This window comes from Zootermopsis nevadensis, unplaced genomic scaffold (assembly GCF_977971745.1).
Source record: "Zootermopsis nevadensis isolate Lab colony 2312 unplaced genomic scaffold, Znev_1.0 Znev_ptg000019l, whole genome shotgun sequence".
NCBI lineage: Eukaryota > Metazoa > Arthropoda > Insecta > Blattodea > Termopsidae > Zootermopsis > Zootermopsis nevadensis.
This window is the reverse complement of record NW_028259151.1, coordinates 7119589-7131770: the sequence shown is the minus strand read 5'-3', so window position 1 is coordinate 7131770 and position 12182 is coordinate 7119589. Positions and strand designations below refer to the sequence as shown.

General features: G+C 36.4%; 1 protein-coding gene across 16 annotated transcripts in view; it reads right to left on the bottom strand.

Annotated features, from left to right (window-relative positions):
- Positions 1-12118, bottom strand: part of l(1)G0196 (inositol hexakisphosphate and diphosphoinositol-pentakisphosphate kinase) — a 52164-nt gene extending 40046 nt beyond the window's left edge. For 8 of the 16 annotated variants that reach the window (XM_087351549.1, XM_087351560.1, XM_087351553.1 and 5 more), the window contains exons 1-4: positions 11632-12118; positions 8877-9070; positions 6684-6812; positions 1195-1377 (exon numbers count right to left, since the gene is read on the bottom strand). In XM_087351549.1, the coding sequence (XP_087207675.1) occupies positions 1195-1377; positions 6684-6812; positions 8877-8990 (426 nt within the window). In that variant the 5' untranslated portion in view covers positions 8991-9070; positions 11632-12118. Of the gene's footprint in view, positions 1-1194; positions 1378-2354; positions 2524-6683; positions 6813-8876; positions 9071-11631 lie in introns of those variants that run through there. The other 8 variants (XM_087351558.1, XM_087351559.1, XM_087351555.1 and 5 more) reach the window with 7 other exon arrangements.
- Positions 12119-12182: the final 64 nt, after the last annotated feature.

Genomic DNA, 12182 nt, shown 5'->3' with positions numbered 1-12182 from the left:
AGTTCTCACATGTTTTTAAAAGCTCTAGTATGCGTAGAAAATTGTTCACTGGGTCTGCATGCAAGAAGACATTTCACTCAAGGCACATTCACACCAGTGTTGAATGGGTGCAACAAAACATGCTACACTGAACAACAAATGGCATACAGGGAACACTGCCATTGTCCCATTATGTCAAGACAAGCTTATTTCCTTTAAATGAGAGGGAAACCTGTAAGGTGAAACCAAACTGAGTTCTTACAACAGAAGTCCACAGAACTTGTTCGGCCCATGACAAAGAGCATTCCTTACAAATACTCACCCCAGATATATCAGAATCATCTTCCAACTAGACTGTCTTTGTATTGCTAACCAATATATGCATAAAAATTATTATACATGACAGGTTCTAGTACTGAACTAAATTAAGATTTAGGTACATACTAATTTCTTTACAGATCTATCTTCCTTATACAAAATAGAAATCAATATTGGTCTTACTCCATTTAAAACTTGAAAATAATGAAAAAGAGAGGCATACTCTGTGCAACAAAAATCAAGCACTTTCAGATTTCTGTTACACAGACACCAATATGCCTGCAATTTCCAGTTTGATAAAAAGGGGTTAAAGTGACTTTTAGCTTCATTAATGATGCTGTGTTAACTGCAGAGATCGTATAATTCAGATAATTATAGATACTGAGTTTGAAAGGCTGTAAGAGAAATACATCATAGTAGTTTCTTGAAAATTATCTCAGCATACATAAGAAAGCACTGTTTAAAATTGCATGAAACCTATCAGGAAAGCTAACCCTGCAGCCAAACTTGAAAAGTGAATTTCTTGAACATGAAATAGTAGTACCAATCCCTATACAGTGATGTTCAGTTTTGTACCCCAATCTGATTTTAACCCTTTTTTAGTATGATACATGTCAAACTACATACAATAATGATCAATTTAGTTCTCAATTTTGATTGAAGCACTTCAAACCGAGAAGAGAAAGGCAGGAATTCAGATAGTTAGATAAGGGTCTTGCTGTTATATTCTTTAATTCAAATCTTTTTCTTGTGACTCAGCATTGGGTCTGAGGCAACAGAGTGTTTCCTGTACCATGTAGGACATGGCAGCCAAAAACGTTTCTCATATGGACAGCTTCCCAAAGTGCTTTGTTCCACCCTAATCAACAAGCGACGAATATTTCAGATAAATGAGACCTTTAAGATAACCTCCTCTGGAAACACCACCATCTTCAGATATTCAAACTCCTCCAGGCGCATCAGAATCTCTCGCATTGGCTTTGATTGCGACTTCTTGGCCATGGCACACACCCCCACCACCACCTGTTTCCCCTCCTCTCCCGCAACCAGATCATCATCACCTAATTCTGTCAGGTCGCCCTGCAATACAATAATCAGAAACATGTTACAATGTGACAAAAACTGTATGATGAAGGCAAAGATTCAATAAAACCCTGAATATCCATGATTCAGTCAATCCAAAGCAAAACTGTGCAAAAAAAAAAAAAAAAAAACCCTGCAAACAAGGAATATGGCTGTTTTCTGGGTGGTTGTGTCATGTAGTACAGGTATATCAAAATAGAAAAACTCATATCGGTAAAGGCAAGTTACTAAATTTATAAATACTAACAAAACGGCAACCAACTGCTCAAAGACACAAGTGTCTCCACTGACAAAATTGTTATAATACATGCACATACATCAACAGCAATTTTATCTTTAAATCTACACTCAGTCACTCTTATTTTGGTTTACTTTCTTTGCACAATAAGGAACAGATATTTATGGTACCGTCATTTCCATGTGTCTGCTGTACTGATAACTTTTAAACAAATTATTTGTTTTCATGAAATTCAGCATGAATATCATTACAAGGGATCTCACTTCCATATTTTTAATCAACAATACAATAATGCAGACTGTGGTGTAATCCATACTTTTATATATCTTCAGACAGTATGTCCACTTTTTGATGGAAACTGTTGCATGTTTCACAGTCATGGCACTGTGCAGTGTCCATGAGATGATCACTATTTGAATGAAGTCATTTTACTGTTCAAATCACCCAAGCATCTACTTAGGCACAGCATTCCTTCTGTGTGTTTTCATTTGTTTTATATAAACACCAGGCTTATCAAGGTCAAAAGTGAAATTAGAGGGCTTTGAAAATAAACCTGTGACAAATTTTATATGCCACTGGGAAAAACACTTCATTAGCTTTCAAATAACCATAAATTGAGTATTGTAGATTAACCCACTACATTGTACTTAACAGCTTTGTTATATGTGCATATGTTTCCTTTCCCCCATACCAGATTAACAGCCATCACTACAAAACACAGAAACAAGACACATACCCACTCTTCAGAGCAGTACATATTTTCTTGCCAATCCCTTCCTGCCTTGAGATGCCCACAGTCTTTCCACCACATCCATGGCTCCATAATAATCACACTTCTGCTCACAACACTGAATTGAGATACCACTCACTTCACAAACAGCAGCAGCTGAGATGATGACTCCCAACTGCATTACACAATCGGGCATGTTAAAGTCTGTGCATTGTTTCATCAAGAGTCAGATTAACACTTGAGAGATTTCTAATCATCTCAAGAAATGAAACTGGCTGGGTGGACAGATAGCTGCATGTGTCAAAATATGTTTTCTCATAATCCTACAATAACCTTATTTTTAAATATTCACTCATTTCCAAATTCATTTATCTTTACTGTACGAGAATAGGGGATTTAAAACCTACTCAATGGCTCCTAACTGAACTTCAACCACATGTTTTAATGGTTTGACAAATTGCTAGTGTGATTTAATTTAAAAGCAAACCACAAAGAACATTTTGTGAGAATACCTACTGGAAGGCCAAGATGAGTTTGGTGAATGAATCTTATGGAAATAGGTTCTAGAATTGACCATATAATAAAATAAATGTAATGGTGTCCTTGTGTACACAGTTGGGACTTGGAGACACACTGTATGTAAATACACATTTCAAACAGACTGTAAAGGGGTTTTACATCATGCACCAATGAATACTTCTCACAGTAAATAAGCAATGCACCAGATTTATATTTAGGTATGTTAATGTATCTGAATTCAGTTGACCTCAGTGGACTAGTGGTTAGCGTGCTTGCCACTGGACCCAAGGTTCGCGGGTTCAAACCTGGCCCAGGAATTTTAAGGGTGATAAAAATCCATAGCACAACTTCCTTCGGAGGGGAAGTAAAGCTGGCGGTCCCATGTCGTAGATTTATGGCATGCAAAAGAACCTTACAAGCATGAAGGAGATGTTTCATAAGCAAAATTCAGCGGCCGATTTCACCCAAGTCTCCTGGTTCACTGCTAGATGGCTCTGGCAGTCAAATCAGGATTGAGTAGAAATTGTGCAGTCAGTGGGCTGGTCACTCACTACTCACAAATGCACACTTCAAGGACCATAAAACCTCCGAAAAGGAGGTGGCGAAAACCCACAACTGGGTTGTAGAGCCAAGAAACAACAACAATGTATTTGAATTCAAGTCTCAATGTGCAGCCATAGCAATTATAACTGAATTTAATACAACACTGTGCATATTAGACTTTCAAGCTTACTGCCTTCAATTAATCTGATTTGGATAATGAGTTTGAGCGAGAGTGTGTGTGTGTGCATGCGCACACATGCATGCACACACGCACCACATACATGGTGGCAATTCAAAATTTTTAATAACATACAACAAGGACAAATTTAAGGCTGCTATGATTTATTTCTTAAGTATATGTTTATATAGGTATATGTTTACATTTGAGATGAGATTTCATATTGTCTCCTCATGAACTGATTCCAGTGGCCAATGCAAATAAATTAAAAAAGGAAGCCTTATTTAAATTAGAACAAACATACTCATGTCCCTGTTCAAGAAAGTAAATGGGATACCAGTGATAAAATATCATCCATGAAATGTAAATTTCAGACATAGTTGCTTCACAATAATTACAATGCACTTGAACTATGAGCTCAATTTAAAAATTATAACTTAACATAACTGATCAAGAGTTTTCTGTAATACTAGCCCATTAAATCAGAAGAAATAAGTTACTGGTTTGCTATTAATTAATTACAGATAATCCAGAATTATGTTGCTAGCAGATTCTTACTCACAGTTGTGCAGACAGAATGATCTGAACTGTTCTTACCTCCATACACAGTTTATCAGTTAACAAAGCCTGTCAATGAAGCACCTCTTCTAGTAGAGTACCAAACTCCAAAGGTCACCAGATAATAACAAATACAGTTTGCACCAAGAGTTTGCTTAATGACTAACAAAGAATAAAGCAAGATGGAAGAGAAAGTAGTGACTGGTAACATGAATTGATATAAATCAGGGACAATTCCTATCGGGCTGACTGGTTCTAATAAGTACCTGCCATTTTTTTATAAAATTATTTTTGAACACACACGTGGCCCCCCCCCCCCCCCCACATACATAATTCTATAGTATAGGATTTAAAATGAACAGTCAATACTTATTAGGTTATCCGTGGTTCTGAAATACAAAGGTCACAGGAAAGCACTGAAGGTTTCCACTTTGAACTAGTTCTATCCAGTTGACATTAACACAATCCCTTTCCTTTAGGCCACTACAAAACTCCTCCACTGCACACTGTCCTCAGCAATTCTATTCAGTTCACATGAGCACAATCTAGTTTAATTTTGTCACACCATCTTTGTTTTGGTCTTCCAAGTGGCTTCTAGCCTTAAGCTTCCCCGTAAAACCAGAGATGATACCTTTCTTGGTACAAGTATGCCATGACTAAATTCTTTCCAGTTTCCCTTATGCATTCACAGCATTATATGAAAAGCCAAAAGTACAGAGTTCCTTAAAATTTTCTCTGCTTCTCAGCTCATCTAACTACAGATCAAAAACCTAACTCTACTTCCCTAAAATATGGACAACAGATGTTCCTCCTTCCCTGCACAATGGTGTAACAATGACGGTTCATATTAAGACACAGGAGTATTTGATCTCACTTGCAAAACTGCTTTAAATACAGACTGAGAGATGGTGTATTCTTCAGTTATTTAATGAGGCTGAGACAACTGCAGAGGATATTTAATAAAAACAATGTGCCACACTGATCATGGAGGGTGAATTAGGAAGAACATGGATAAAAGTACTGACAGCCAATTTGAAAATCCTGAAAAGCCGCAATTACCTATCTGGACAGTTGGCTTTTTCTAACTTAAATCTGAACACACCTACATAATACAAATCAGATGTGAACCCTATTAAAGCACGTAAACACAACATAAATGCCAGTTAGCAACGCAAATCTGCACATATGTCCTAAATGTTTGTGAAAATATACAAGTATTTTCCACATGCAAGTTCCAATGCTGTTCCATCACAACAGGAGAAGCAGAGTTGACAATCTCATTACACATAATTAAACCCAGCATGGATTACCAGAATGGCATATGTAAGATGCTGCAATGCATGAGAGATGCCAGTACACAATTAACAGATGTGACTGAACATGACACTTATATGGATGTATTAATTACTTAAATTATAGATAAACCAGTCAAGAATCTGTTACTGTTAATTATGTAAAAGTGATAAGTGAGTGGCTAGGAATGTCATGTCCTGCTAAATGAATGATATATGCTCTCTGACATGTTTGAGAGTTTGGACAAACTCTTTGTCAGTATGTGCATTGTGTGTACGTACACATGTAAGTATGTACGTACACTTTTAATGTTTCCATTACTGCCAATGAAGCAGATATAACAGCAACAGAAATCTCTGAAATGTAAAATAGGGAATTAACAGACCGCAAATAATGCATGAAGAATTAAGAAGGTAATACTGAGTTGTGCCCAGTTACAAAATAATAGGAAATGCTGTCACACAGTTACGAAAATTGAATAGTCTATGTCATTTAAACTATAAATTTAAACACCATTTTTAAAACATTCAAAGAGAACTTACTGTACCAACAGGCTTATATTTTGTTCAAGCGAAGACAATTTTTCACCACAGCAATAAATTAAGCACTTCAACATAAGACTATCAAGGACATCTCACAGTGAAATGGCAATATTGCTCACTCCAATGTCCTGATGACAAGTATAAAGGTTAGCTACAATTCATTATCACAATGAAAATTTCAGTAGCAAATTAAATTATCTAGTGAGGCACTGTGAAACACTGAAGTGTAATTTCATGCAAACAATAACAGAAAGTAGGCCACGTATGTTCAGCAGTAAGGTGAAAACAATATTTCATTCAGCATCTTTAGAATACAGGACTTGAAATAGGGGGAAACCTTGCACCACATGGCAATGATAGGTTAGATCAAACAAAATCTTGCTATACTGAAGTTTCCTAATTGCTACAAGTTCCTTTTCACAATTTAGTTATAGGGTTCACAGGGATTACAGAGTAAACTGGAGAGGAAAACAACATGGTTTGTGTCAAGGTTCCATTTAGTGGCAGGGATTGAAGAAATTCATAACACTGAAACTTTCAGATGAAAGTCAGATACACTATGCAATTAGGTAAGCCCCATATTTTGTTGTGACCTCTAGCTTCCATTCTAGAACATCTTCCAAAACAAAGTTGAAACCAATCATGCTGTTATGGGACACATGCTCTGTGAACACCACGCAACTAAAGCAACATTGCTAGTACCATCATCTGCCAATAGGGTTCAGCAGTGTTGTCCACATCAACAATGTAAACATCCGGTACTTGGTGCCAAGGGAAATCAGCCATTGTGCCAGCAGGAGGGCTACAACTACTAGCAGAAAGAAACAGAAACTAAATAAAGAATAAAATGGATGTTCCAAGACAAATTATGGCTGAAATAAAGGCAACAGTGCTGATGTGTCATATGAGGTGAACCAAAAGAAGTAATAGGTTCCTTTATACAAATAACAACACAATGTTCTTCTGTGTGATATGTAAAACCCTCTGATTCAGCTCTAGTTTTGCATTATGGCAGTGAACCCTCCTCTTAACTTCCTGGCCAAAATGTTAGGTGTTGAGATTCCACTGCTTATTTACTTTCCATTTATGTCACTGTTATTTTACAAATGTCATAAAATGAGCACATGTACATTGTCACCATCCATGGACAGCCATGATCTGATTCCCAATGAGGCGATTTTTGTAACACATCCATAATGGCTCTAAAGGCCTTCAAATTTAATGCATTTTTTTTATATTTTGCATTTATTTTCTTTCTCCCTTTATACACATTAGACAACAGCAACAGTGCAGTAGGTTTTTCAACATTAAAGGACAAAAATATACCAATATTTTAAAACAAACTTTTAACAACATATTAAAAGTGCAAATAATAAATAATAGTTGAATGCCTCAGAATACACAACATATGTTAATGTACTTAATAAATAACAATTTACTAGTCAAACTTGTTCTAGACACAGTGACTGAAAAAATCAACTCACTGGGAATGAAACACCAATCTCCCACACTACAGGCAAATGTGCTACAAACTGAGCCATCACTGACAATGTAAGTAAGCCTTCTATAAAATTTATGAAGTAATAGTGAAGAAAGTAAAACATAACATTGTGTATTACAAAGCAACAGAGGAATGTAGTAGACACTAAATATTTTGGCCAGGAAGCAAAACATAGCCATACTGCAGAACTGGAACAAAATTGGATGGTTTCAATCAACTGTGTCCCCTTGAAAATGTTGAACAATGGATTGTTATGTCGTGAAAAACAAACTATATAACACATTTTACAGGGTACCAATATTTTATTTTCCATTATGGAGGAATATGTGTTGAAATAGAGTCCCAAGTAACTCAGAACCCACCTAGTAGTAGTTTGCTTGCTGCTGCTGTGGCAGGTTCCACGTTAAGTGGAACACCTAGTACAATGCTGCACTCAAAGCGCATTAATTTTCTGAGCAGCATGGGTGAGAATTTATTAAAGAGCAGGGAATCTGTGTAAGTCATGTCCTCTGACTGATGTAAATAATGCAATTTTACATTTTCAAATGACTCTAGTTACAGAACTAATGTTATCCCAATTTAGAACATAATCATTTTTGCCTAGCCATTTTATAATTGTTAATGTCAAGTTTGTGGTATCACTGTCTTCACTGGTGCATGTTTGTGTATGTCAGTATCTTTTGAACAAACAGGGTGCATTTTTTTTTACTTAATAGAGGGTAATACCAATGGAAGACACATTTCTTTGTCATTTCCTGTTATCACAAACAGGTGCCTCCATGAGGGTAATGTATAAATGCATGAGAAACCTTCAACAAGATAATGAGTAACTTTGGCTGAGATTAGAACTCAGTGTCTTCTGATTACAGCCTAAAGTGTTACTTCACATCCTGCTTGGTAATAAGAGAAAATAAACAACTTCCAACACAGTGTTCCTCGGTAATGATCTGACAACAAATATAATTATTTCATATTAATATAACTCTTTATCAGTGTTCACATTGGTATATTTTCTGTCGTTATGTTAAGAACTTCCACTACTACTTCTGACTCGACCTGTTAATACCTTGAATTCCTGATATTTCGATTCAAGTAAACAAAGAACAGAAGCACAAAAACAAATGTAATTCTGTAATGCAACAAAATGTCTTAGAAGGTAATGTGACAAGGTACTCTACAAAAATAAATAATAAAGTTTTCTTTTGAGAATCTACTGGAAAGTAATACACTACATAACTAAAGAAAGGATTGTTCTGGGTGTCCAGATGATGCAACACTTTCCATGGACAATTTCATTAAACTCAAAGGTTCTGTCATCTTAATTACATGTGCTATATTGCTATATGCACAACAGTAATTACAGAACTACATAATCTGTAGATTCATTTACTTACTCTGTTTTTGGCTGCCCTTACAGCTGGGCACCCATTGCCATCAACACAAACATAGAAGGCTGGACGTCCTCTGCGGAGGCCCTGGTAGCCATGCTCCAGTTCCGTATAGGACATGACAACACTGCAGGGACAATGAATGATGTGCCAAGCACCAACATCACAGCCACCTCACCAATGACCCCTCACACACAAAACTACAACAAGGGCAATTTATGAAGATCATAACTAGATCCTTGCACATCACTCTTTCTAATTTCAGTATATCTTTACAAAATGGTAATTAGTTCTTTACATGTTCACATGTTTCAACATACATTATTTACTAAGAAAATGTTTGTGTTGTATCACCACATCAAATATTTATTTTTCATCTGAACTCAGATCTCTAATAAATCCAAATCTAATGACAAATTGTTACTTTAGCCACTGTGCCACTGTGAGGTAATCTTAAAGCTATACCCATAAGAACACATGAAACCCTGTTGTCTGTTGTTCGTTCAGTGGTTGTGGAACAAATGCTTTTAGGATGGCTAGTAGCAGCTCATCACTCACCGCGAAATCTTGCGCATGCGAGTATATAAAATTCCTAGTACGGATTTTCTCCTGGTCAGTGGACAGTATATACATGTATATCTTACATAAATTATGTGTGTATTCTTACTTTTATATTGATAGCAAACTGAGTGCATGAAATTTATATGTTCAGTAATTTATTTAGTATATTAGGCCCTAATTTAACAATGAATTTATTTTGAGTGAAGTGAAGTTTTATTTGTTTCTAAATGTACTGAATAATTGCTTAGGATTTATTAATACTGTAACTTTTGTGTTTGTTTTAGTGTATTTTGTTCATGGAATATATTTTATGTAATTGGCGAGTTTTTTTATAAGTGGTACTCTGTTTATTTCTACCTAACAATGATGTTGGCAGACAACAGAAGCAAGGACTAACTATTCACAGCAGAGAGAAAAAAAGTGTTGTGACACGGTAGCTGAAAAGAAATATCTGTGTTCCCATTACAAAAGCCACTTCAAGGGTTGCAAATACTGCAACACATCATCATGAACAATACACTGCATAAGGAATAAAATTAATAATTCTGTGTTGTCAGCATCTGGGCAAACATGGAAACATCCAAAATCCAGAGGTGGGAGACTTTGACCAACAGGTAATAAAGGAAATCATTAAAGACTTTTTTTTTGCGACAGAAGGTAGTTCTGATCTGTAAGAAGCTTCTCCCTGCATTACAGGAAAGGGTTAATTTTGATTAGAAAGTTACAACATTAAGATGAATACTGAAAGAAATGGGTTTCAAAAAGAAACGCTGTGAGCCCACAAGAAAAATATTAATTGAAAGGGAGAATACTGTGAACTGGAGATGTGCATACCAACAGCAAATAAGAAAAATAAGGGAGACATGCAAACTACTTTTGTACCTGGATGATACTTGGGTGGATGTCAATTATATGTTTAGGAGGGGTTGGCAGAAAAGGAAGCTGTAGGAATCACAACTAATGTAAATGCATCCAACAGACTCAATGTTATCTATCTGGGTATATCTGGTGGCTTTGTTCAAGGCTGTGAGTTGCTGTATGGGGTGGGTTACGTGAAGCAAAGTGAATCTGTTACAACCTAAGGTAATAAATGGACCATTTAACAGCAGTTTAACAATGCCAAATTAAAGTTCTAGCATGTATAAACAACTGCTGAAGATGCCTTCATAAGATATGTCAAAAAATATGGACATCAGGTTGGAAGAGTAGTTGCACAGAACCCTGATCATTTCAAATGAGAACAGCATTTGTGAATGCAAGTTTGGCCTATGACACCAACTATCTGTTATTAATTACAAACTGGTTGCATTAGTTACAATTCTGAGTATTTCTATAATGTACTGTCCCAGAATGCAAGATTTTATGGTAATAAGGAAACAATACTTAATCACTCTATGGTGCACTAAATTCTTTGAATAGTTGATTGTATACTTGGCTTGTTAAAGAATAGCCCCCTTTCTTTATGGAACCTAAAGGAACATCAGTGTTCACAAAATCCTACCACCAGACTCTATCTTGACCCAGCTGCATCTAGTTCAGACTATCAATTTCTGTCTTTCTAAGGTCAATCTCATTTTCTCATCGGTTTCCTCCCTTCAGGCCTCCCAACCAATACCTTGTAAACACCTTTCCCCTCCCCATGCATGCTACATGTCCTGCCCACCTCATCCTCCATTGGCATTAGTTGGGAGGCCTAGAGTGACCACTGGGAAGACCTAGGCATAGGTGGGAGGATAACATTAAAATGGGCCTTTGGGAGATGAGAATCAATGGAGCAAAATGGATGCAGCTAGCTCAGGACAGAGTCCAGTGCCAGGATTTTGTACACATGATGATGAACCATAAAGAAAGTGAAATATTCTTTGACAAGCCCAGTTTACAATTGACTTTTTACGACAATCTAAGAATTTCCTGCACCATGGAGTGAGTGAGAGAATAATACCAAGAGCACAAAGCCCCCTGTTAAGAAACTTAATATTAAAATTTCGAAAAAAAAAGCGTATGGTACTTGGATACGTCTAGCTATCAGTTATAATTAACTTTGTTCTTCCTGTAACACTCATGGGTTGAGCTCCAAATTACAATATGACAATACTGCATGACAGTAAACATGAAATTAAAGGGCCATTACAATACAGAATCCCTCAGTAAACATATTACATGTGATTTTCTCTCAAAGGGTTCAAATAATATATATTACCATCCCGCACAATTATACCCCAAACGTCTGTCTGTCATTGTAATTTTTTCAGTCTTCAGCATTCAGCTACACCACATCATACTAATCAAGAAACTCAGTTATAGAACGAATAATCATTTGCTTTCCGACACGGATTACACAGATTACATTCGCAGGCACTCACCGCACATCAACTATCAACTGCCATGAGTAACACCATAGATATGACATATTGACCTACAGCACCACAGTTAGTGCCAGTAGTACATACATACACATATTTTTACAATTCGATAGTTATTAATGAAGAGAAATCAATGATATAAATTCATTTCAAAAGTCCCCACCAAGGAACCACGATTATTGCAATATGAATGGTGTGCCATTTTTGACCGACATTTCAGAGGCGCTTGTTTATTTTTTATAATATATTTGGTGCTTAAAATCAATCTGATGCCGAAAGGAGTAAGCTACTCTGAAACGAGGGACAATTTCTACCAACTACACAGCACAGAAACCCAGAATAGCAAATAGCCAGAGAAGAAATGCCCCTCATCGGCAGTAATTCATAC